Raw genomic sequence first — 25,818 nt, 5'->3', positions numbered from 1 at the left:
ACTGAGCCACCCAAGCGCCCTGAGAGGGAAACTGTTTTAAACAGTCATTAGTTTCTTTATTCTTCCAGATACTTTTTAGTACATATTACATGCCATCACAAGTATATATTCTTTTATCCAATGTTTTTTTTTTTTTTTTCTTAAGGTAGATGTATAGTAGCATCCTATATGTACTGTTCTGCCCCTTTTTTTATGCTTGATAATATATTTTGAAGAGCTTTCCAGATTACCATATAAAAGCTTCCTCTCTCCAAAGCTCTTTGAGGTCTAAAAAAAAAGAATTTTTTTTTTCAGGCCCTACTCCAACCCACTGATTCAGATCCTCAAGGTACTGGGGCCTAGGAATGTTTATTTTCAATAAGTTCATAGGCGGATCCTAAGGATCTATTTAAGCAAAACTAAGAGAACCCACATTTGAGAACCATTATCTTTTTATTTTTATTTTTTAACATTTATTTATTATTGAGAGACAGACACAGAGTGTGAGCAGAGGAGGGGTAGAGGGAGTGGGAGACACAGAATCCGAAGCAGGCGAGAACCATTATCTTGAGGTACATCTTAACATTGCTTGGCCTAGAGAGCAAGAGTTTTCCTTTGGTTTATGGGCAGTAGTTCAGATGTTTTTAACAGGGCTGAAAAATTTTTATACAAAATCGGCTTCTCTTCCAAAAGACAGTATCTTAAGAGCTGTCCTGAATTTGTATGTGAAAAGTTTTGCTTTTCTTATGTTTGCTTTTTTGCTGAAATCAGCAAATGATCCTGTAAATAATCCAGAAATATTTGAGGAAAGCTTTTTTTTTTAATTAAAAATTTTTAAAATTAATTTATTTATTTTGAGAGTGAGTGAGTGCATGCAGGGGACGGGCAGATGGGGAGAGAGAGAATCCCAAGCAGGCTCTGTACTGACAGCACAGAGCCTAATGTGGGGCTCGAACTCACAAACGGTGAGATCATGACCTGAGCTGAAATCAAGAGTCAGATGCTTAACCGCTTAGCCACCCACGCATCCTGTTTGAGGGAAGCCTTATATCAGAGACCTGTTTTTAACTATTGGATTATCTATTTGAAATCACAGTGTTTTATTGTTGAGAGATCAACAGTACATTGAAGTTGGCTCATAAGATGGGTTGTTAATTCACAACACATTCTACGGACTCAGTTTTGAGGCCTCCTGCTCCTAGGGCAAGTATATAGCAGTGTTGGAGTAGGTATGAAAAGCCACAAGATAAACATGGCTGAGAGAGAGACAACGCGAGTGGGGTAGAGGCAGAGAGAGAGAGGACACAATCTGAAGCAAGCTGTCTGCACAGAGCATGATGCTTGAATCGACGAATCTCTAGATCATGACCTGAGCCAAAGTCAGACGCTTAACCAACTGAGCCACCAGGTGTCCCCCATGATATATTTTTTTTAAACAAAACCCTTGTGTTATATAGCTTTATAGGAAAGAATAGTTTACTTTTTAAAAAATTTCTTTATGAAGAAATTTAAGGGATTGGGAATGAAGCATAATCACTTATTCAGAATCAGGAAAGATGACTGAAAGATCAGTGCCTTAATTTCTCTACTAGTAGATTGGTTTTATAGAAAAGATTTAAATTCCTTTGATGGGGTACCTGGGTGGCTCAGTCGGTTGAGCTTCCGACTCTTGACTTTGGCTCAGGTCATGATCTAATGGTTCATGGGTTTGAGTCCTGCATTGGGCTCTTCACTGACAGTGTGGAGCCTGCTTGGATTCTCTCTCTCCCTCTCTATCTCTGCCCCTCCTTGCTTGTGCGCATGCGCTTTCTCTCCGTGTGTGTGTGTGTGTGTGTGTGTGTGTGTGCGTGCGCGCGCGCGCTCTCTCCCTCAAAATAAATAACTTTAAAAAAAGTTTAACTTTTTTTTTTTTTAAAGAGCAAATATTTAACCTTTTCTGATGAACATTATACCAAATTATTAAACGGAAGTAGAAGATAAATGAAACCTGTTTCTCTTTTTTTTTTTTTTTTTTAACGTTTATTTATTTTTGAGACAGAGAGAGACAGAGCATGAATGGGGGAGGGGCAGAGAGAGGGAGACACAATCCGAAACAGGCTCCAGGCTCTGAGCTGTCAGCACAGAGCCCGACGCGGGGCTCGAACTCACGGACCGTGAGATCATGACCTGAGCCGAAGTCGGCCGCTTAACCGACTGAGCCACCCAGGCGCCCCAAACCTGTTTCTCTTAAGACTACTCTCTGCGTATCTTTTAAAATGGGTCAGCAGGGGGCACCTGGGTTAAGTGTCCAACTCTTGATTTTGGCTCAGGTTATGATCTCACGGTTCATGGATTCAAGCCCCGTGTGGGGCTCTTTGCTGACAGTGTGGAGTCTGCTTGGGATTCTCTGTCCCTCCCCTGTTCACGTCTTCTCTTTGTCTCTGTCTCTCTCTCAAATAAATAAATGAACATTAAAAAAAAAAAAAAAGGCGGGTCAGCTGCTCCTGAAACCAGATTGTAAGTGTTTCTTCTTGCCTGTTTGGTCATTGCCATACTAATGTGGGCATTTATTCAGAATAACACTATTAATTCTGATTGTATTTATAATAGCATACAGTATCATTTCTGTTCAGGGAAATATACTTGGGTGATAAATCAGACTTTAGTTACAACTCATTGTGCATTCTTTGTAGAGCATCAATACTTTAAAAGGTAAATAATAAAATAGTATGGTAAACTCGTGTAGTAAATCAAGACCACACATAACCCATGTTCATGAATCATTTTCTTCTCTTATTAATGCAATTAATTGCACTTTTAAGTGTGATGGTCAAATTCTATATTAAATTAGAAAATAAATTTGAAAAATAACCGTAATTTTTCCCTAAAGAGTAATATATGCATATAGAAAAAGAAAGTTTTTTCCCCATAGTTCTTGAGAATTCCCTTCCCCGAACATAGCCTTTCTTACCAGTTTGTAGTGTGCACGCTTCAGAGATGAACTATGTGTATCCTGATGTGTTTGATTATGTATACTCTTTCCCTGCTTCTGTTTTTCTTTATTTTCTTTTAAATTTAAAAAAAATTTTTTTTTTTTTTTTTGAGAGAGAGCAAGAGCATGGGCACACATGCAAGCCAAGGGAGTGATGGAGAGAGAGGGAGGGAGAGAATCTTAAGCAGGCTCCATCCTCAGCACATAGGGCTTGATCCCACAACCCTGGGATCATGAGCTGAGCCAAAATCAAGAATCCTACACTCAAGCGACAGAGCCACCCCGGTGCCCTCCCTCTTATTTCTGTTTTTTAAAAACGGCATAGTACTGCACTGTTCACGCTTTGTATACTTAGCATGTATAGATCTTTGTAATGAGTAGTAATACATTCTCTATTATGAATTTCATATTGCATGAAATTTAGTAAGTTGGGCTAAGAAATGTATTATTCAGGGGCGCCTGGGTGGCTCAGTCGGTTGAGCGGCCGACTTCGGCTCAGGTCATGATCTCGCGGTCCGTGAGTTCGAGCCCCGTGTCGGGCTCTCAGAGCCTGGAGCCTGTTTCAGATTCTGTGTCTCCCGCTCTCTGACCCTCCCCCGTTCATGCTCTGTCTCTCTCTGTCTCAAAAACAAATAAACATTAAAAAAAAAAATTAAAAAAAAAAAGAAATGTATTATTCAAATTTTAGTAACTATTAAAAAGGAACAAACAATGGGGCACCTGGGTGACTCAGTTGGTAGAGCATGTTACTCTTGATCTCAGGGTTGTGAGTTTGAGCCCCATGTTGGGTTTAGAGCTTACTTTATTATTATTACTATTTTTATTTTTAATGTTTATTTTTGAGAGAGAGCCAGAGCCAGAGTGGGGGAGGGGCACAGAGAGAGGGATACACAGAATCTGAAGCAAGCCCCAGGCTCTGAGCTGTCAGCACAGAGCCGAACTAGGGGCTTGGACTCACAAACTGTGAGATTGTAACCTGAGCTGAAGTTGGATGCTCAGTCATGGGAGCCACCCAGGCACCCCTAGAGGTTACTTTAAAAGAAAAGGAAAAACATTTTTTTTCTACTATGTCTTTCTGACTTTTTCTTTAACAGCTTACCTATGGAAAAGGTGCCATATAGATTACAGTTGATAAAAAGGGGGGAGGATTTATTTTTTTGTTTTACAAAGTGAAAACTTTAGATAGGTTGATGAATTCTAGTTTTGAGCATCCACTGTATTTAAGTGCTACGCACAAATGATCTCCGTAAGTCTCATAGGTACTCCAAAGAAATGATTACCTTACTACAATTGAGGAAACTGTAGCTTAAGAGTTTGGCCACGGTTGCATAGTTAGGCATGACATAACGATGAGTTGAACCCAGGTTTGATTCCGAAGTCTTTTATTTTTTTTTTAAGTTTAATTACTTAATCTCTACATTCAGTGTGATCTCACGACCCTGAAATCAAGAGTTGCATGCTCTTCCCACTGAGCCAGCCAAGCACTTCCGTGTTTTTTCCGTTTTTGTAATACTCTTTTGGTGTATTGATAGGAATCCTGATTTTTCTCATTTAAAAGTTATTTTAAGTGAGTTATATTGGAAGATAAATGGATAATGTTAAATGTTTAAGAATTTATTACCAGTCTTAGCTGGAGAATTCTTTTAAGTTGATGTTAAATTTGAACTGAAGAGCGACTTCGGAACTTCTTGAGATGTATTTAGAAGCATTTTAAAATTTATGTTAGAAAACTGGACAAAATCTTTCACTGGTTTTTGCCCTCATTACATTCTTTTTCTTAGTACTCAAATGGTAAGATTTCATTAGTTATATACACAAGGACACTCTATATAGTAGCCATTGATTGGTAAACAATGTAGTTAAAAACAAAAATGCAGATTTCACTACGATGTCAGTAATAGCCCATTAATCTCTCTTAAACCTTCAGAGCAGCAGATACTTGTCTTAGAGATTTTCTTTGACACTGACTGACATTCCTGGTCATATTTTTTGCATGATTTATTTTGGATTTTTAAAATTAATTTATTTATTTTTAATTTCTTTAAAGTAAGCTCTATGCACAACGTGAGGCTTGAACACATGACCCCGAGATTAGGAGTCTCATGCTCCACTGACTGAGCTACCTAGGCTGCCTTATTTTTTTAATTTTTAGAGTGTGAGCAGGGTAGAGGGGCAAAGGGAGAGAGAGAATCTTAAAGCAGGCTACACAGTGCAGAGCCTGACTCAGGGCTCGATCCCATGACCCTGGGATCGTGATCTGAGGTGAAATCAAGAGTCGGACACTCAACTAACTAAGCCACCCAGGTGCCCCTGATTTTTGTTTTTATTAAAGAACCAGCAATAACACGATTCTATCTAGGTTTCCAGATTAATTTCTCATTTGATACCTTTTTTTTTTTAACCTTTTGAAGGATTCATTAATACTGTTGTTTACCCATAAGTGAACCTGTATTTGTGTAAGTTACTGGCTTTCAGGATGTACTGAATCAGATGAACATGAATCAACAACTATAGAGTTTTTTAAACTTCTGAGACGAAAGCATATTGTGGCAGCCTTTTTGCTTTTTGAATAGTTTTTTTTGTTATGTAAGTTTATATGGACTGGTCTGATGTCCCATTGCTTTTGAAAATAAGGCATTCATCAATATTTCATTGTCATTAGTCCTGCATTTTTATCTGTTGGTGTGGCACGTAGTTGATATAGAATGTAGTCTTATATATTTGTATTCTTACAATTTATTATGCTTTTTTTCTCAGGGACCCCAATGATTCCTGTACCAATGAGCATTATGGCACCTGCTCCAACTGTAAGTACAATTTTAAGGAGGAATGAGGAGATACAGTAGTAATACTTCTTTTAAAGCTAAACAACTTGATAAAGTATTTTAATGTTTAAAAGAATGATGGGGAGTGAGAGCATCCATGTATTTGAGTATCATTTTCACTCAGCTATGCATATTATGCAGTTGCCCCTAAAATAGGCTCCCTAAATAGTTTTATGATTTCCCTCGTATTCTCTACACTCTTCATATACTTGTTCTTTCAGATTTAGGACATTGGTTTTTTTCACCATTCTCTCATTTTGTCTTGGTCCTGGGAGATGGGAGAATGATCTGACATGCAATCTCATAAAAGAAAGAAAAAATACTGTAGGAATGATCTTAGCAGAAATTTAAATTCTGAAGTGAAATTTGAGTTGAATATATTTCCATTCTTTCCTCATACCTACCTAATTTTTAGCCCCTTCCAACCTATTTTTTCTCTGTTGTCTGTTATGGTATCTTTAAGCTTTGTAAAGTTTTATTGAAGCCTTTACTCTGCTAAACTGTTTCATTTTCAGTCTTCTTAAGCCTTAATTCTTCACATTCATCAAAGCTTTTGTACATTCTCAGCATCTTCATTAAGAATGCTAACATGCTACTACACATGAATAAATAATAATCCTCTTAACTGTTATTTAGCCAGAATTTTTCTTTGAGTTAACTGGTAGAATATGAAGCTTCATTTGGAATTCTATGAGGGAGGGTAGATCTCATTACTTTCAACTGTTTCTCTACCTGTGGATTTTGAAATGGGAGGGAGAAGGAGGTGTTACCTATATTAAAAAGGAGATGGTAACTCTGTGGGGAAACAAATCTGCTGTGAGGCCGACCACTAAGAAGATACGGTTCTTCAGACCAAGGGGAGGTCTAATTTTTCTTGGATCAGATACCCATTGTTGGGGTATTTTGGAAAACCTCCACCTGACAGGTACTTACTGTCTTGCATTTCAGCCTAGGAAAAGGTGGGACTTGGGGTTTGGAGCAGCTCCCTTAGTTCACCACTCTTTATTCAGTGCCTTCTGTGGATGTTTTGCTAAATTCAGTTTCAGATGTAAAAATGAGTGAGATTGGTTCTCTGGGAAGTTGAAAGTTACAAAGGAAAAGTAAAAAATGCAACTGATAAAGGTAAAATTTAAGTTTTGGAGAATGCTGTGAGAGTATTTGAATACTCTTGTCAGGATTAGCAGGGATAATTGAAATTTGCTTTTATGTTTGTACAGAGTAGAGTTGTGACGGATCTCCTGGATATATCTGATAATTTTAAATGACTTATGATGTTGTGGACATTTAAGAATTAGGTCTTAAGTATAAAGAAATTTCCATCCAAGTTATTTTTATTTCCTTTTCCAAGTTGTTTTTTAAAAGAAAGGTTATCTAATATAGAACTTGTCGCAGATAATTTTGTGTTAATGAAAAATGATAGGAGCTTTAGATTAGGTATGTAGAACCTTTACTAATTGCTGTGTATGCACTACTTAAAAATTGTTGTTAGCTTAATGTTACATTAAACGTGATGGGAATTTAATTGCCAGGTCCAATTTTACTGCCTTTTTTTCACTCTAGGTTTTAGTACCCACTGTGTCCATGGTTGGAAAGCATTTGGGAGCAAGAAAGGATCATCCAGGCTTAAAGGCTAAAGAAAATGATGAAAATTGTGGTCCCACTACTACAGTTTTTGTTGGCAACATTTCTGAGAAAGCTTCAGACATGCTTATAAGACAGCTCCTTGCTGTAAGTGTTAAACTGTTTTTAAGTTTTATTATCGATTTCAAATTTATGAAAACGCAGAAAGGACTGAATAATCCTTTTCTGCTTTTTATTTTTAAAATGTTCAATCCTGCAAAACAGTTGAGTGAATAGTATAGTGAAACACAATTTTGTTTTGCCACATTTATTTTCTACCCGCGCGCACACACACCCCACACACATTTTTTCTGAATGATTGGAGATTAAGTTGTGACGTGATGTTTCATCTCTAAATACTTCCTGTTTTTCCTAAGATGGAGGACATTCTCCTATATGATCACAAAACCATCATCATACTTAAGAAATTTAAGGCTGGGATACCTGGGTGATGCAGTTGGTTAAGCATCTGACTTGGGCTCAGATCTTGATCTCAAGGTTGGTGAGCTCTAGCCTCACTGGGAATGAGCTTGAGCCCTCCCCCTCCCACTCCCACTCTCCCTGTCTTTGCCCCTTGTGGAATTCTCTCTCTTTCCCTCTTTCTCTGCCCCTTGCTCAGTTGTGCGTTCTCTCAAAAAAAAAAAAAAAAAAAAAAAATTAAAGGCTGATACAGTATTTTTTCCCCCTGATATAATATTGTTAACTGAATGTATTTACAGTTCATATGTAATTTTCCCAATAATCTCCATAATTGCTGCATTTTGTTTATCTATGATTCAGTCAAGGATTATACATTGTACTGAATTGTTATACTTGGTTGGCAGGGCAGAGACTGACATGAGGCTCATAAGAGCATAAGGTCACGACCTGAGCGTCATGACCTGAGCCAAAAATCAAGAGTTGGATGCTTAACCACAGAGCCACCCTGGCGCCCCTAGACATCTTCTCTAATACAGAATAGCTTCCTGTCTTTTGCTTGTTTGTTTGTTTGCTTGTTTTGTTTTTGTTTTTCATGACATTGACATTTTTTTAAAAAGGTTTATTTTTGAGAGAGACAGAGAGAGGGAGAAGCGTGAGCACAGGGAGGGGCAGAGACAGAGGGAGACAGAAAATCTGAAGCAGTCTCTAGGCTCCAAGCTGTCAGCACAGGGCCCAGCTCAGGGCTCAGACTCACTAATTGTGAGATCGTGACCTGAACCAAAGTCAGATGCTTAACTGACTGAGCCACCCAGGTGCCCCTGACATTGATGTTTAAAAAAATTTTTTTTAAATGTGTATTTATTTTTGAGAGAGAGAGCATGGACAGGAGAGGGGCAGAGGATACAAAGTGGGCTCTGTGCTGACAGCCTGATGTGGGGCTTGAACTCATTAACTGTGAGGTCATGACCTGAGGTGAAGTCAGACACTTAACAGACTGAGCCATCCAGTTGCCTCATTGGTTTTCTTTTTTTCTTAGTTTAGAAACTTTTATCCTGGGACGGGTGGGTGGCTCAGTTGGTTAAGCTTCCGACTTTGGCTCAGGTCATGATCTCGCTTGTTAGTGGGTTCGAGCCCCATGTTGGGCTCTGGGCTGATGACAGCTCAGAGCCCTGAGCCTGCTTCAGATTCTGTGTCGCCCTCTCTCTCTGCCCTTTCTGCTCATGCTCTGTCCCATGCTCGCTCGCTCTCTCTCTCTCTCTCTCTCAAAAATAAACAGAAAAAAAAAGATTAAAAATTTTATCCTGGTGATAAATGCACTTTAAGTGAAATAATAATGATTTTATAATAAAAAACAACAGTGCCTGTACTCTCTCCCTCCATAATCTCCTCTGTTTTTTAAAGAAGTGATTTTAAAATCTGCTCCTTTTTGATTTTATTGCCATTTCTGTTTTGTAGAGTGTATGATCCTTGAATTAAAAAATGTTTAGGAAATAAACACCACAAAACCTAGCTTCGTCAGACTCAGTATTTTGTGATACTGTCTCTAGATTTTTTTCTTAAGAAATAAATCATTACAGTTGGCCCCAATTCCCACTTCTTTTTTCACAGAGGTAATTATCAGAGGTAAACCACTATCCTAAATTTGGTGTTTATCATTCATGTGTGTATTTCTTACTTTAATTACATATTTATATATTCAGAAAATTTATAATTAAATTTTAATTCTGTACTACATAACTTGTTTTTTTCACCTAATATATATATATACCTTTAGTTTACTTATTGCTATGTACCATTGGATTGTAGTAATGTACCATGAATTTTAAATTTTCTTTTTTTTTTTTTAATTTTTTAATTAATCAATTATTTATTTATTTATTTTGAGACAGGGAGAGAAACAGAGCATGAGCAGGGGAGGGGCAGAGAGAGAGGGAGACACAGAATCCGAAGCAGGCTCCAGGCTCTGAGTTGTCAGCACAGAACCCAATGTGGGCTTGAACTCACAAACCAAGAGATCATGACCTGGAATTTAAAATTTTCTAATGATAGTCTTATGGATTGTTTCTATTTCTTAACACTATGTTTTGCTGTATGATTACTGGTAATGTCATGTCTTCAGTGAACATGAAAAAACTTCTGTCATGTATTCTCTTAGAAGTGGAATTTCTGAGTCTTACAGCCTGTTTATCTTCAGTTTTACAAGATAATGCCAACTTTTTTCCAAAGGAATGTTGGGAGGACATTTTTTAAAAAAACATCTCTATTGTGACATAATACTTATACTTTCAAATTCACCCTTTCATAATAATTCAGTTGTTTTTAGTATATTCACAAAGTTGTACAAACATCACCACTAACTTCATTCTAGAACATTTTCATCACCCCAACTACAAAACCTGTACCCTGTAAGTCACTTCCCATTCTCTTCTCTCCCCAGCGTATGGCAACCACTATCCTACTTTCTGTCTGTGTAGTTTTGCCTATTCTGGGTATTTTATAGACAGAGAATCATGGGGTATGTGTGGCTTTTGTGTTTTGTCTTTTCTTTTTTACTTAATGTTTTCAGGGTTCATCTACATTGTAGCTTATATCAGTATTTCGTTCCTTTTTATGGCCAAATATTCCATCTGATGGACATACCTCATTTTGTTTACCCATTCATTAGTTGATGGGCAATTGGGTTGTTTCCACTTTTTGGTTGTCGTGAATAACGGTGCTGTGAATATTTGTGTACAAGTGTGTGGAGATAATGTATATATTCTATTCGAAACATCTTTTTATTTTTATTTATTTTTAAAGTTTGTTTATTTTGAGAGAGAGAGATTGAGAATCCCAAGCAGGCTCTGTGCTATCAGCACAGAGCCTGATGCAGGGCTCGAACTCACTAGCTGTGAGATCATGACCTGAGTCGAAGTTAGATGCTTAACTAACTGAGCCACCAGGGCTCCCCTTTAAGTTTTTTGCTTTTTTAAAAAATTTTTTTTTTTAACGTTTATTTATTTTTGAGACAGAGAGAGACAGAGCATGAACAGGGGAGGGGCAGAGAGAGAGGGAGACACAGAATCTGAACAGGCTCCAGGCTCTGAGCTGTCAGCACAGAGCCCGACGTGGGGCTCAAACTCACGGACCGTGAGATCATGACCTGAGCCCAAGTCGGACGCTTAACCTATCAAGCCACCCACGTGCCCCTCCCCTTTAAGTTTTAAGTAGGCTCTGTGACCAATGCAGGGCTCAAACTCACAACCCTGAGATCACGTTGCATGCTATACTGAATGAGCCATCAGGGTACCCCTTATTTTTCTTTTAAGGCCTTAAATGTCTAGTGATCCTTGATTGTTTACATTTAAGAGTTAGGGATTAAAAGTCTTTTTGTGTGGAAATGCTGGGTTTGTAAAATGTTGAACATCATTGTAGGGTAATTTAGCCATCAGTTGATTGGTTTCATGCCTAGTGAGTATATGGTTGGCTGCCCTTGTTACCCATTCTGTATCCCTTCCTGATCTTTCATATCTGTTCTGTTCACTTTCTTCATAACTTCATTCTGTCTTTACCTGAGGATGGGGATAGTATAGTTTCTTATAAAGATAGCAGGCTATCTTCTCTGGGGGTGGAGATTAGAGTAGTTGCTTGAAAAGAACTCTGAGGCTTTCATTGTTCCATATTCATATTGTCAGGCAAGCACCTGTTTTTATTCAGCTTCATGCTGCAACTCCATTCTCCACTGTACGCACCTTTTACCTCTAGTCTAGGTCCACTTGGCTTTGTAGAATCCATTAACCTAATTCTTTCTCAGTAGTATCTTCATCTGTTAACGCTTGGGAGTTACGGCTTTCTTTGATACACTGAATGAGTTCCCATCCTTCCATTTGCCTTTTGTCTCTTAAAATTTTTTTTAATGTTTATTCATTTTTGAGAGACAGAGCGTGAGTGGGGGAGGGGCAGAGAGAGACTGAAGCAGGCTCCAGGCTCTGAGCAGTCAGCACAGGCACAGGCACAGGGTCTGACGCAGGGCTCGAATTCATGGATGGGCAGATCATGACCTGAGCCGAAGTTGGTCGCTTAACCAGCTGAGCCACCCAGGCGCCCCTTGCCTTTTGTCTTCTTAAAATTTTGTTGAATTCTGGTGCCGTTTCCCCCTACAATGTTTGATCTCATGGGTTTTTATCTTTTATATTCCTTGATTTTCATTTTATTGGTTTTCTGTGAAGGAAGATGTGAAAAATACATGCATTCTCTTAGTTTTGACAGGCAGTCTTCAGTTACCATTTTCCACAAATAACTTTTTTTTTTTTTAACCTTCTAGCTTTTACTTTAATAATTAGAAATAATGTTTAAAAACTTTGCAAGTAAACAAAATAATGTTCTACTCTTCAGGTAACCTGCTCCACTCATATTTCTGATTTATCGAAAATTTTTTTCGTTGCATAAAGTCTTACTGTATATTTGCAATTTCATGTCCCATGTTATTTTTGTATCCTTATCAAGCATTTCCCCATGTTACTAAAAGACTTTTATGATATAGGGGCGCCTGGGTGGCTCACTGGGTAGAGCATGCAACTCTTGATCTTGGGGTTGTGAGTTTGAGCCCCCACATTGGGTATAGAGATTACTTAAAAAAAATCTTTAAAAAGTTGTTTATAGTATATACATGTGTTTTAGAACATAATTTTTATGGACTAATTTACTTGAATTTTTTATAGTTTATTTTAAATATTATGATATTGGTAATTTTGGCGTTTTATATATTTTGGATAAGGTAAATAATGCTGTAAAATTTCTCTATTAAAAGGTAGCCAATTTTCTGCAAATAAGAGAATCTGTAAGAATTTATTATTTTTCTTTTAAATGATGTATTATATATTTCTTTTATATAATAAGCTTGTGGGGATTGAGAGAATTTTAAGAAATTTAATAGCTGGTATGATTTTTTTCTTTTATTTTTCTCGTGGTGGAAATATGATTGTGTTCTTATTTTTATTACAAATTAATTTATTTTATTAAATGGTAATGATCATTTTTTGTTTTTTATTTTGAAGAAATGTGGCTTGGTTTTGAGTTGGAAGCGAGTACAAGGTGCATCTGGGAAACTTCAAGGTAGGTAATTCTTACTAAGATCACTTTAAGCTATATAGATAGCTTCTTACATGTTTGACTCTCATTTCCCTTAACCATGGAGTATTCTGTTAGCACTCTTTGTCTTCCTTCTTACTGGAATAGGATTAAAGGTAGTTGGAAAGATTTAGCTGGGAGTTGAGATTAGAAAGTGGAAAAGCATTAACAGGAAGGAGGTAGGAGAGGAAAAAGTATTCAGATTTTTTTTTTACAGTATTGTTTTGAAAAGTCTGTTTTTCTCGGAGCAGCAGTGTATGATTAGCATTCAACACTTAGAACTTAGGAAGGAAGCAGGAGAACTGATGGTGAGATGACCTGTTTGTCTTAGAAGCAGGCTGTTCTTTCTTCTTGGTAAAAGCACCTGTTTGGTGTACATTATTCTTTTCTTTAATGTTTATTTTTGAGAGACAGGGGGTTGGGGGAGGCTAGGGGAGGGGTGGGAGTTGGGGGGGGGGGGGGGACAGAGGATCTGAGGTAGGCTCCACATGGTCTCCACAGCAGAGAGCCTGATGCAGAGCCAGAACTCACATACCATGTGATCGTGACCTGAGACGAAGTCAGATGCTTAATGACTGATGTACATTCTTTTTTAAAGATTTTAATTTTTTTTTAACGTTTATTAATTATTAAAAGAGAGAGTCAGAGCGTGAGCAGGGGAGGGGCAGAGGGAGAGGGAGACACAGAATCTGAAGCAGGCTCCAGGCTCTGAGCTATCAGCACAGAGCCCGACACGGGGCTCAAACTCACAAACCGTGAGATCGTGACCTGAGCTGAAGTTGGACGCTTAACCGACTGAGCCACCCAGGCACCCCGACTGATGTACATTCTTGAAACACTTTTTATTATGGAAAAAATCATGCGTATATAAAATTAGAGTAGTGTGATGAATTTCCACATACTCATCACCTAGCTTTATCAACTCATGGTCAATTGTGCTTAACCTGTACCCTATCCATTTCCTCCTTATGTTATTTTTAAATTTATTGTTTAATTTCTTTTATTGTTTTAAAAATATTTTTGAGAAAGAGAGGCAGAGGGGATAGAGGGAGACAGACTCCCAAGCAGGTTCTGCACTCTCAGAGCAGAGTCTGATGTAGGGCTCAAACTCACGAACCATGAGATCGCAACCTAAGCCGAAATCAAGAATCAGATGCTTAACCATTGAGCCACCCAGGCACCGCCTCCTTATATTATTTTTAGGCAATCCCAAGCACCCATCACACCCCCTCTTTATATATTATTTTTAAGCAATCCCAAGCACTCATCCTATTTTAGTGTGTATCTCTAAAAGATAGGAGTTTTTTAAAAAATTTACTGAAAATACTATCATAAGACCTTCAAAAATTAACTATTTTTCTTAATATTGTAAGTCAGTGTTCAGATGTCACAAATACCAATTTTTAAATATTTTGTTTAATTCAGGATCTATACATAGTCAGCATATTGCAGTTGGCTGGCATATTTTAAGACTTTTTAAAAATATTTTAAGTTCTCGCTCTCTTTTCCTTTGCAGTTATTTGTGGAAGAAACTGTCATTTTCCCAGTAGTGTTTCTTTAGTCTAGATTTGCTGATTGCAGCTCCACGCAGAATAATATGCCAGTGCTTCTCTGTCTTCTGTATTTTATTTTATTTATTTATTTAAAAAATTTTTTTTTAATGTTTATTTTATTTTATTTAAAAACATTTTTTTTTCTCAACGTTTTTTTTTATTTATTTTTGGGACAGAGAGAGACAGAGCATGAACGGGGGAGGGGCAGAGAGAGAGGGAGACATAGAATCGGAAGCAGGCTCCAGGCTCTGAGCCATCAGCCCAGAGCCCGACACGGGGCTCGAACTCACGGACCGCGCGATTGTGACCTGAGCTGAAGTCGGACGCCCAACCGACTGAGCCACCCAGGCGCCCCAGTGTTTATTTATTTTTGAGACAGAGACAGAGCATGAACGGGGGAGGGTCAGAGAGAGAGGGAGACACAGAATCTGAAGCAGGCTCCAGGCTCCGAGCTGTCAGCACAGAGCCCGATGTGGGGCTCAAACTCACGGACCGTGAGATCATGACCTGAGCCGAAGTTGGATGCTTAACCGACTGAGCCACCCAGGCGCCCCTGTCTTCCGTATTTTATGTAAACTGGTTGGTAGTTGTATCTTGAGACTTCAATTTGAGTTCATATGTGTTATTTTTTTGATGCTTTTATTTATAAGAATTTTCTAAAGGTATTGTTCTTCCATCATCAGACACTGGATTATTATTATTTTTTTTTTTTTTTTAATTAAAAATTTTTTGTGGTTTGAGATGCAGCTGTTGATTGTCTGTTCCTGGATTGATTTATTCATTGGAGGATTGCAAAATGCACTAGTCTAATTTGAGGACTACTATCATTCATTCATTGAAAAACAAATCTTCTTGTGGTGCCTGGGTTGCTCAGTCAGTTAAGCGTCCCACTTGAGTGTCCGACTTTGGCTCAGGTCATCACCTCACAGCTCATGAGTTCAAGCCCTGTGTCAGGCTCGGTGCTGATAGCTCAGAGCCTGGAGCCTGCCTCAGATTTTGTGTCTTTCTCTGCCCCTTCCTACTTGCCCTGACTCTGTCTCTCTGTCTCTGTCTCTCTCTCTTAGATATAAATAAGCATTAAACAAAATTTTTAATACTTTTTTTCAAGTTTTTATTTATTTTGAGGGAATGAGTGAGAGAGGGGCAGAGAGAGAGGGAGAGAATCCCAAGCTGGTTCCACACTGTCAGTTCAAAGCCTGATGCAGGGTTTGAACTCACCAACCATGAGAACATGCATGACCTGAGCTGAAACCAAGAGTCGGACGCTTAACTGACTGAGCCACCCAGTGACCCCCAAAACATTTAAAAAAAAAAAAAAAAAGAAAGAAAGAAAAGAAAAGGAAAATAAATCAGGCACCTGGGTGGCTCAGTCAGTTAAGTGTCTGTCAGCTCAGATTATGATCTCACAGAGCCTGTTTCAGATTCTGTGTCTCCCTCTCTGCCCCCCCTCCACTCACCCTGTCTGTCTGTCTATCTTTCTCTCTCTCTCTCCCCCCCCCACCCCGTGTCTCAAAAATGAATAAATGTTAAAAAACATTTTTAAAAAGTCTTTATTAGACTACTGCTGTAAGAATAAACCTCTTATCTCCATCTAGTATTTGGTTAGAGGTATAATTGATATAAGGAAAACAGGGTAAATGCTTTGGTTCCTTGATTTTTTTTCAAAACAATGAGTTTGTGTCCTCAACATTCTTTAGCAGTGACTTTTTTAATTTATTTTTTTATTTTATTTTATTAAAAAAATTTTTTTAACCTTTATTTTTGAGAGAGAGAGTGAGAGAGCATGAGTTGGGGAGGGGAGAGAGAGAGGGAGACATGGAATGTGAAGCAGGCTCCAGGCTCTAAGCTGTCAGCACAGAGCCCGATGCAGGGCTTGAACTCATGGACCATGAGATCATGACCTGAGCCAAAGTCCAACGCTTAACAGACTGAGACACCCAGGCGCCCCAGCAGTGACTTTTTTTTTTTTTTTTTAATTTTTTTTAATGTTTTATTTATTTTTGAGACAGAGACAGAGCATGAACAGGGGAGGGTCAGAGGAGGGAGACACAGAATCTGAAGCAGGCTCCAGGCTCTGAGCTGTTAGCACAGAGCCCGACGCGGGGCTAGAACCCACGGGCTGTGAGATCATGACCTGAGCCGAAGTCGGATGCTTAACCGACTGAGCTACCCAGGCGCCCCATCAGTGACTTTTTTTTAAAGAACCATTGTGAACTTAAGGATTGAAGCCTATTCGGTTTGTTGTTATACTTAATAAGAATTTATTGTCGTTATTGCTAGTGAAGCTTAAATTGTCTTAAGTCGCCTCTGCAAGTTGGATTTCCAATGGTTTTGTTGCCAGCCTGTTTTTAATAGTTACCTTGTTATTTGGAATCTGGAATCTAAGCTTATCTAGTAGTTTTTCCGTCCTAGACTTAGGGTCAGCCATTTCTTTAAGGAACTCTGGGGTTTTTTTAGTGGTAAATTGCTTTAAAAATCACAAGCTGGCAATTAGGTATATTCATTACAAGACTTGTTTATTAGTCTTTGCTTTTACATTTTTCCAATGCACGTTAATTCACATTCAGGACTAAACGGTTTTTATTTAAGCTTTTCTGTTATATCTGTATTCCCATACTGAGAATCTAGAGTTTCAAGGACATTGGGATGATAGACTGTTAAATAATCACTGGCTTGGTTCATCTCATATTTCATATGCAACAATGTAAGACTAATAACATCTACACTCATCAGCAATATGGTGATAGAAGTTTTCTGTTGACAGGTCTTTTGTCTTTATGATATATCACACTAAAAAATCTAAAGTCAAATTTACTGCTTTAATGGCGCTCAGAAGATGGGTGCCTGGATGGCTCAGTCGGCTAAGTGTCTGACTTTGGCTTAGGTCATGATCTCACGGTTTGTGAGTTTGAACCCTGCATTGGGCTCTGTGCTGACAGTTCAGAGCCTGGAGCCTCCTTCGGATTCTATGTCTCCCTCTGTCTCTGCCCCTCCCATACTCACTCTGTCTCTCTCTCAAAAATAAATAAACGTTAAAAGAAAAAATTTAGGGTCCCCTCGGTGGCTCAGTCGGTAATTGTCCGACTTCAGCTCAGGTCATGATCTCACAGTTCGTGAGTTTGAGCCCCACATCAGCCTCTGTGCTGTCAGCTCAGAGCCTGGAGCCTGCTTCGGATTCTGTGTCTCCCTCTCTCTCTGCTCCTCCCCTGCTCACACTCTGTCTCTCTCTCAAAAATAAATAAACATTTAGGGGCACCTGGGTGGCGCAGTCGGTTAAGCGTCCGACTTCAGCCAGGTCACGATCTCGCGGTCCGTGAGTTCGAGCCCCGCGTCAGGCTCTGGGCTGATGGCTCGGAGCCTGGAGCCTGTTTCCGATTCTGTGTCTCCCTCTCTCTCTGCCCCTCCCCCGTTCATGCTCTGTCTCTCTCTGTCCCAAAAATAAAAAAATAAAAAATAAAAAAACGTTGAAAAAAAAATTAAAAAAAAAATAAAAATAAAAATAAATAAATAAATAAACATTTAAAAAAATTAAAAAAAAATTTAAAATCACTCAGAATAGTTCCTTTCTGTGTGGTTATTTCCTTAACTGTATACATATTTGGATTCGTTTGTTTTTTTGCTTTAAATTTTTAGATTACTCTTTTAAAATTTATGTTTTAATATCTCTGGCTTAAAGTCATGGTAATAATGCTTAGAGTAGTTACTAAAATGAAACAGACACAGAAAAATTAGACTCATAACTAGGATAAAAGTTCAGTACTTTTGTAGTGTAACGACTCAGAGTTGAAAAGAGCTTTAACAGGTTCAAGCAGCCTGATGTCATATAATTGTTGCTAACTGTTAGGAAGTCTGGGTGGAATGAATTCAGGAAATAATTAAAAGACTCCATTATGAAATTTTCTGGTTCTGCTAAATATTTTATCAGCACTTCTAATAAGTAACAATTTCCCTGATTAGAATTTTTCTTTCCTGTTTTTCTTTTTTTCTTTCGGTTTGAGGGTGTTAAAAAAAAATCAAAGGTAATTGAAGGAAAGAGAGGAGTGACAATGTGAAAAATCTTGGTATTAAAAACATTTGGTCTCTAATTATTTTAATTTTCCATAAATACTGTGTTTTCATAACTATTGATATTTGATGAATTCTTTACACCCATTTTTAGCCTTTGGCTTCTGTGAGTATAAGGAACCTGAATCTACCCTCCGTGCGCTCAGGTTACTGCATGACCTGCAGATTGGAGAGAAGAAACTACTTGTTAAAGTTGATGCAAAGACAAAGGCACAACTGGATGAATGGAAAGCAAAAAAGAAAGCTTCTAATGGGGTATGTTTTTCATAGTGCTGTCTTTTTAGGCTTACTGTGCTCTTTCAGTGTAAGTACTTCTTATAAGGGAATCTAATATGGGGCTTCACAAGATCATCCTCATCATAATATGTACTTGTGGCTAAAAGCGGGAGGGTATTTTTGCAGTTTATCAAAGTCTTTTATCTACCCATAGGGGATAGATGATGGTTGGTTTGCTTGTTCCAGGTTAGGATAAAGGTAGTGAGGGAGGCTGGACAAGGTTAAGTTGCCAGAAAAAACACTGGTACAGTCTGTTCCTAACAGCTAATTCATTAAGGTAGCTTTGTAAGTAAGTACAACAAAATATAGTTCAGCTTACACAATTTTAATTAGTTGCCCTCTGTTTTAGAAGTACACAGGTTCTGGGGCACCTGTGTGGCTCAGTCAGTTGGGCATCAAAGTCTTGACTTTGGCTCAGGTCATGATCTCACAGTTCATGAGTTGGAGCCCCACGTCAGGCTCTGTGCTGTCAGCACAGATTCCGTCTCCCTCTCTCTGTCCCTCCCCTGCTTGCTCTCTATTTCTCTTTCAGAATAAATAAAAATAAACTAAAAGAAAAAAAGAATCACACAGGTTCTGGGTGCCTGGGTTGCTCAGTTGGTTGAGTGTCTGACTCTTGATTTTGGCTTAGGTCATGATCTCAGAGTCTTGGGATTTAGCCCCGCTTTGGGCTCTCCATGCTGGGCGTGGAGCATGCTTGGGATTTTGTCTCTCCTTCTTCCTCTGTCGTCGCCCATATGAGTGTGTGCTCTCTCTTGCTCTCAAAAAAACAAAACAAAACAAAACAAAAACCCACAAGCTCTAAAATAAGTGAAAATAAATCTTACTACTTTCCTCAGTTGGGTCCCATATTAAGTGAAGCTAAAGTAAAGGAAATTTTCATGTGTTGTAATGTATTCGTCATTACTCCCTTTCAGCAAAACAAAAAATAGCTAAAACCTGAGTATATTTCCTATTTCCTTTTGGCATCTCAAACTTGAATGGATTTAAAATGGATTTATTGTTACCTTCTTTCTTCTACAAAAGCAAAAATGCGTTTTTGCTCTTACGCTTTCATTGTCATTCAAAATAGAAATAGCTTTCTTGGTATTACTCTTCCCTCCTTTACAAAAACACTGTATATTCTTTGTCAAGCAAACAAAACCTCAGAAAATGTTATTAAGAAAATCGTGGGGGGGAGCCTGGGTGGCTGTTGGTTAAGCGTCTGGCATTGGTTCAGGTCATGATCTCGCGATTTGTAGATTCAAGCCCTGTATCAGGCTCTGTGCTGAGAGCCTGGATCCTGCTTTGGAGTCTGTGTCTCCCTCTCTCTGCCCCTCCCTTGCTCACGCTCTGTCTCTCAGCAATAAATAAACACTAAGAAAAAATAAATAAAATCTTGGGGCATGTGGGTAGCTCAGTCCGTTAAGCATCGACTTTGGCTCAGGTCATGATCTTGCAGTTCATGAGTTTGAGCCCCACATTAGTCTGTCTTGTCATTGTGGAACCTTGTTTGGATTCTCTGCCCCTCCCCCCACTCATGCATGCTTTTTCTCTCTCTCTCTTAAAAAAAGCGTTAAAAAAAACCTTTATAAAGCAAACTGTTATTTTAAGTACATGCCGTCATTTATTGAAAAAATTTTTTTACAGTTTAATCAGCATTTATTGTGAGTTCTGCCTAGACACATCTATTTACTTTTTATTTTTTAATTTATTTAAGTTCAAGTTAGTTAATATACAGTGTAGTATTGGTTTCAGAAGTAGAACTTGGTGATCCATCACTTTCATATAACACCCAGTGTAAAGCAAACTATTTCAAGAAGAAATTCAGTAGCACCCATAATCCTATCCCCATTGGGAGCCCCTGTATATGTTTTTGTTGCATATTCTTCCAGACTTTTTTCTCTGTATGGATGAATATAGTTTTAATTGGAATATGTGAATTTGTTTTTCTTTCATAAATAGAGATTGATTCTCAGTATTCTGTAAATAGACTTTTTTTTACTTCTGCCTTTTCTTGGACTTTTAGTAAATTTCAACTGATTTCTCTGGATTTCATTCCTCTCATCTGATTATTCTAGCACCGCCTATATTTCTAAAACATAAGTATGTCAACTGTGTGCTCGTACATCCTTAATGGTTTTGAATTTCTCATAGTATAAAGCCTGTCTTCTTAGTATGGCATTCAAGGCTCGTTCAGTCTACCTTTCTAGCTGCTCTCATCAATCCTTCTGCTCATGTCAATCATATATCTCCACGAACTTCCTTTGTGCTTTTCTGACATCTCGTGTCCTTGTTGTCCATCCAAGCTCCCTGTTGCAGTTCTATCCAGATCTCATTACATTGTTACTTGATTCATACAGTCTTTGTCAGTCCTATCCTGGATTTCTCTCAGGCAGAATTAATTCCTCTCTTCCCATCTATGTTTCCAGGTTTTTACTGGTGTTAGGACAGTCTGCTTTGTAACATATATTGTTGGTATCTGTCTCTCATCCGCCTTGTGCCATTTGATTTCCATGTCTGATTACAAACAGGAAGGACCATAAGCTCACAGACTGTGTCTCTTCCTCTTGTACCTCTGCAGAACCTAGGACAGTATGTTGCCCATAGCAAGAATGGGATGCTCATTTATTGAGTGGCAGTTGCAGTTACATTGCTCACCTGGTAATCTTACTGTCTTTACCTAGTTTTGTAAAGAAATAATAAAATGCAGCTTCTCTGGAGTAGAAGCTGTATTTCACAGCAACAGTGTTTCCTGTCACATCAAAAAACCAACTCTCTGGGGAGCCTGGGGGCTCAGTCGGTTAAGCAACTGTCTCTTGATTTTGGCTCAGGTCACGACCTCACAGTTAGAGTTTGAGCCCCACCGTCAGCATGGAGCCTGCTTGGGATTCTTTCCCCCACCCCCTCTGCCACTCCCCCGTGGGCGCCCTGTGTTCTCGCTGTCTCTCTCCCAAAAAAACCCACAACTCTAAAATAAGACTTTTTAGATGTTCCTTGCAGTGATAACTGAATTCTTAGTTAAAATAAAGCATGGATTTAATGTCTTCACAGTTTTTATATAATTCTCTGGGTGTCTTTCTTTTTTTCCCTGTGTTTAGTCATTAGCTGGTGAGGTGGTTTAATTTGTAGCATTTGCAGATCGTGTACTCTGTACGTGAAGCAAATCACTTTATTTGTATAAGGAAATGCACAGTTGAGACTTTGATTTAATTTGTAATCACTATTAGTGAGAGGAACCATAATTTAAATCTGTTTGTATCTTTAAGAATAGAATTGTAGCCACCTCCAATAAAAACAGAACAATTATTTCAGGTAAGATGAAATTTAAAACATTCACAGACCTGACGTCTGGGTGGATTTGGCATAGTGCCCAGAGATACTTGAAGTCACAAGACAGGGCATAGTTTCCTAGAATGGCAACTTACTCAACAGTATTGGTGAAAAGAAAAAGCAATGCTGATCAGATAATTTTTGATCTTCTCAGATATTTTTATCAGATCATTTTTTTCAAATAACTTTTAAGTAAATGTAACTATTATGGAGTAGATTACAGATTTGTCATGATTTTTCAAGATAAAATATGAGAACAAATAGTTCTTCTTCTTTATTGTTGATTGTTGTGGAGAAGTGTAGAAAACTGACCTAAGATGGATGATACAAGAATGAGACATGGAGTGGGTGCCTGGATGGCTCCGTTTTTTTTTTTTTTTTGTTTTTGTTTTTGTTTTTTTTTTTTTTAATTTTTTTTTTTCAACGTTTTTTATTTATTTTTGGGACAGAGAGAGACAGAGCATGAACGGGGGAGGGGCAGAGAGAGAGGGAGACACAGAATCGGAAACAGGCTCCAGGCTCCGAGCCATCAGCCCAGAGCCTGACGCGGGGCTCGAACTCACGGACCGCGAGATCGTGACCTGGCTGAAGTCGGACGCTTAACCGACTGCGCCACCCAGGCGCCCCGATGGCTCCGTTTTTAAGGATGGCTCAGGTCATGATCTCACTGTTCTGAGTTCGAGTCCCGTATCCAGTGAAGCTTGAGCCCCACTTTGGGCGAGGTCGTGCCCCGCTTGGGGTGAGCATGAGCCCCACTTCGGGTTAGCCCTGCTTCTCTCCCCGTCTCCCTTTTTCTCTCTCTGCCCTCCCTGGGATTCCCTCTCTGTCTTTCTCTGCCCTTTACTCACTTGTGCTGTCTCTCAAAAAAGAAAATGAGACATTGAGGAACTCATATGATAATGTATTCAGGCATTTTCCTGATTCCCAAGCAGAAGACAAAGCACAATTAGTTGTATAGTTCTTATTGGGTAAGAAAGAAAAGAAACACAAGTTTGTCTAGAAAGAGAGAGATTTTTCTTGACCCAGAATTTTAGTATATGTGCTGCAGAAGTAAGCACTTTCACCCAGAATTTCAAGAGGAATTATGTGTCTTGTCTAACAGCTTGATTGAAAGTTTTCATATAGATTTTGCAGAATTTGTAGAAACAATCTTTGGCCATTAGTAAAAGTATTCCTTTTGGGGTAGCCATACTGGTGTAGTTCATGCCCTGTTGCTTTCTGGCTGTTCAGGAGTAACAATTAGGAGTAGAGAGATCTGCTTGATCGTCATAAGTAGTGGTTAACCACACATTCAAGAATGACTTCTGGAGGTGCCTGGGTGGCTCATTTGGTTAAGTGTCTGACATTAACTTAGGTCATGATCTCATGGTTCGTGGGTTCAAGCTGTGCATTGGGCTCTGTGCTGACATTTCGGAGCCTGATTGGGATTCTCTCTCTACCCCTTTCTCTCTTGCCCTCCCCCACTTGCTCTCTCCCTCTCAAAATAAACTAAAAAAAAAAAAAAAAAGACTTCCGACCAGTGTTGGAAGTACAGATAATCTCTGGACAGAGCCTCTTGGCATTGCATTTTAATTGAGGATGCATGCTGCAGATAGGGACATCTTTACTTTTTACATCTTTGCTGGAGATTAGTCTGGTTGAATCTACATTTTCTCAAAAGAAAGTGCTCTGCTTTTACTTAAGTTCCCAAAGAAGTTCTTGTTTTGGACCCTAGAGTCCAAACCAAGTCAGTGCCAAAGAGTGAGCCTGGAAGAGGTGTTTTTCAGCTTTACTACCAGTAGCTTTACTATTGAAGCTTTTAATTCCTCTGAAAAGAGCTAAATAGGTGGGCCACATAAACCTCTCAGATATTCAGTTGGTTTCTGTGGTCCTCTTGTACTGCTAACCCCCTCATCTTTTGGCGCTCAGTGTTAATGAACGTGCTTTCTGTTTCTGAAGTGAAGAAAAAACTGGAAATCAGAAAATTGTGTGTGGTTGAAGACCCAGAAGTAGACCTTAAGTTGAAACCAAAAAGAACTTTTCCTTCCATGATATGTCTGGTTATTTTTGGTTTTCTTACATTAACAATTGGTGAAGAGATTTGGGCTAATAAGCTTTCCTTCTAAAAATACACATTTTTAAAAAAAATTTTAACTTTAGGGGCGCCTGGGCGGCTCAGTCGGTTGAGCGTCCCGGTTTCGGCTCAGCTCATGATCTCACAGTTGTGAGTTTGAGCCCCACGTCGGGCTCTGTGCTGACAGCTTGGAGCCTGAGCCTGCTTCGAGTTCTGTATCTCCCTCTCTCTCTGCCCCTCCCCCGCTCATGCTCTGTGTCTGTCTCTGTCAAAAATAAATAAATATTAACAAAATTTTTTCAAAAAATTTTAACTTTATTTGAGGTAGAATGAGTGAGTGAGCATGCGAGCAAGTGGGGGAAGGGGTAGAGAAGGAGGGAGATAAGAGAATCCCGAGTAGGCTCTGCACCATCAGCATGGAGCCTGATGTGGGGTTCGAACCCATGAACTGTGAGATCGTGACCTGATCTGAAACCAAGAGACAGGTACTTAACTGACTGAACCACCCAGGTGCCCCTAAAAATGTACATTTTGTCTGTAGATCAGAGGACGGTAGTCATTCATAAGGTGTGAATTCATTTCAAATGCTTTACTCCTAACTTAGGTAAGACCAGCTATACTAATATTTAAATTTGATTTGGGATGGTGGTGGGAGGGACCTCAGGGGCTTCTGAGTATTTTTAAATGACCAGGCCTTCAGATTTATAACCCTACTTCTAGTCTTATGCTTAGGAAAGGATGGAGATGTAGAGGGTTCGTGGAAAGGAGTTTAGAATGTAGGGGAAATGCTAAAGACAGACTTGATGGTCTCTCAGAAAGTGTGTTTTCTTTCTCTCTCTTTTTTTTAAGTTTATTTTGAGAGAGAGAGAGAAATAGGTCAGGGTGCACGCATGTGGGAGAGGGGCAGAGGGAGAGGGGCTCAAATCTGTACTGTCAGCGTGGAGCCTGATGTAGGGCTCAAACCCAAGAACTGTGAGATCATGACCTGAGCCGAAGTCAGAACTTAACCGACTGAGCCACCCAGGCACCCCAAAGGTATTTTCATAATACAGAATTTAGCTCTCAGCAGTTGAGGATTTGGGTTGAAATGGTTCATGTGTGTCTCCGGACCTACAGTTTCAGTGGCAACTTACTGGCAGGTTAATTATTTAATTTAAAACCTGTGGAGAGGGCACCTGGTGGCTCTGTGCTGACAGTGTAGAGCCTACTTGGGATTCTCTCTCTATGCCCCTCCCCCGCTCATGCTGTCTCTCTCAAAATAAATAAATAAACTTAAAGAAATTATTAAAAAAACAAAAAAGACCTGTGAAGAAGCAGAGCATTACTGAAGGGATTTTAGTGAATGCTGCACAGAGAACTTATTGCCATATATTATCGATTTAAAGTAAAAACACATCACCACAGTTATAGATTACAGTGTTTTTGGTAAATAAATTTTAAGTTTAATTACTGTTCTTGCGTAAAGCTTCTTTATCCAAGATAACCAAGTAAAAAGTTGGCGCAAGATTGGGTCAAGAGGCAGGTTTGGGAAAGTGAGGAACTTCGAGTGGTTAGTTTTATACCACACTTTATAACTTAACTTGAAGTTACCTGTATCGTAACTTCTTATCCTATTTACTAAATACTTAAGGGCAA

At 38.9% G+C, this 25,818-nt stretch overlaps 1 protein-coding gene and 1 long non-coding RNA gene across 2 annotated transcripts in view; both read left to right on the top strand.

Moving 5' to 3' along the window:
• The window catches only part of RBM25 (RNA binding motif protein 25), a 60,343-nt gene that overhangs the window by 8,984 nt on the left and 25,541 nt on the right, over nt 1-25,818 (top strand). Inside the window, exons 3-6 of the mRNA XM_049612508.1 lie at nt 5,708-5,757; nt 7,336-7,503; nt 12,852-12,909; nt 18,637-18,797. Of these exons, the coding sequence (XP_049468465.1) occupies nt 5,708-5,757; nt 7,336-7,503; nt 12,852-12,909; nt 18,637-18,797 (437 nt within the window). The remainder of the gene's footprint in view (nt 1-5,707; nt 5,758-7,335; nt 7,504-12,851; nt 12,910-18,636; nt 18,798-25,818) is intronic.
• Nucleotides 20,761-22,954, top strand: LOC125909367 (uncharacterized). Its single transcript, XR_007453666.1, has 2 exons — nt 20,761-22,478; nt 22,751-22,954. It is a non-coding gene; the product is annotated as an uncharacterized LOC125909367 (long non-coding RNA).

Source organism: Panthera uncia (genome assembly GCF_023721935.1).
Source record: "Panthera uncia isolate 11264 chromosome B3 unlocalized genomic scaffold, Puncia_PCG_1.0 HiC_scaffold_1, whole genome shotgun sequence".
In the NCBI taxonomy this organism is placed as follows: Eukaryota; Metazoa; Chordata; class Mammalia; order Carnivora; family Felidae; genus Panthera; species Panthera uncia.
This window is presented reverse-complemented; position numbering and strand designations above follow the sequence as displayed.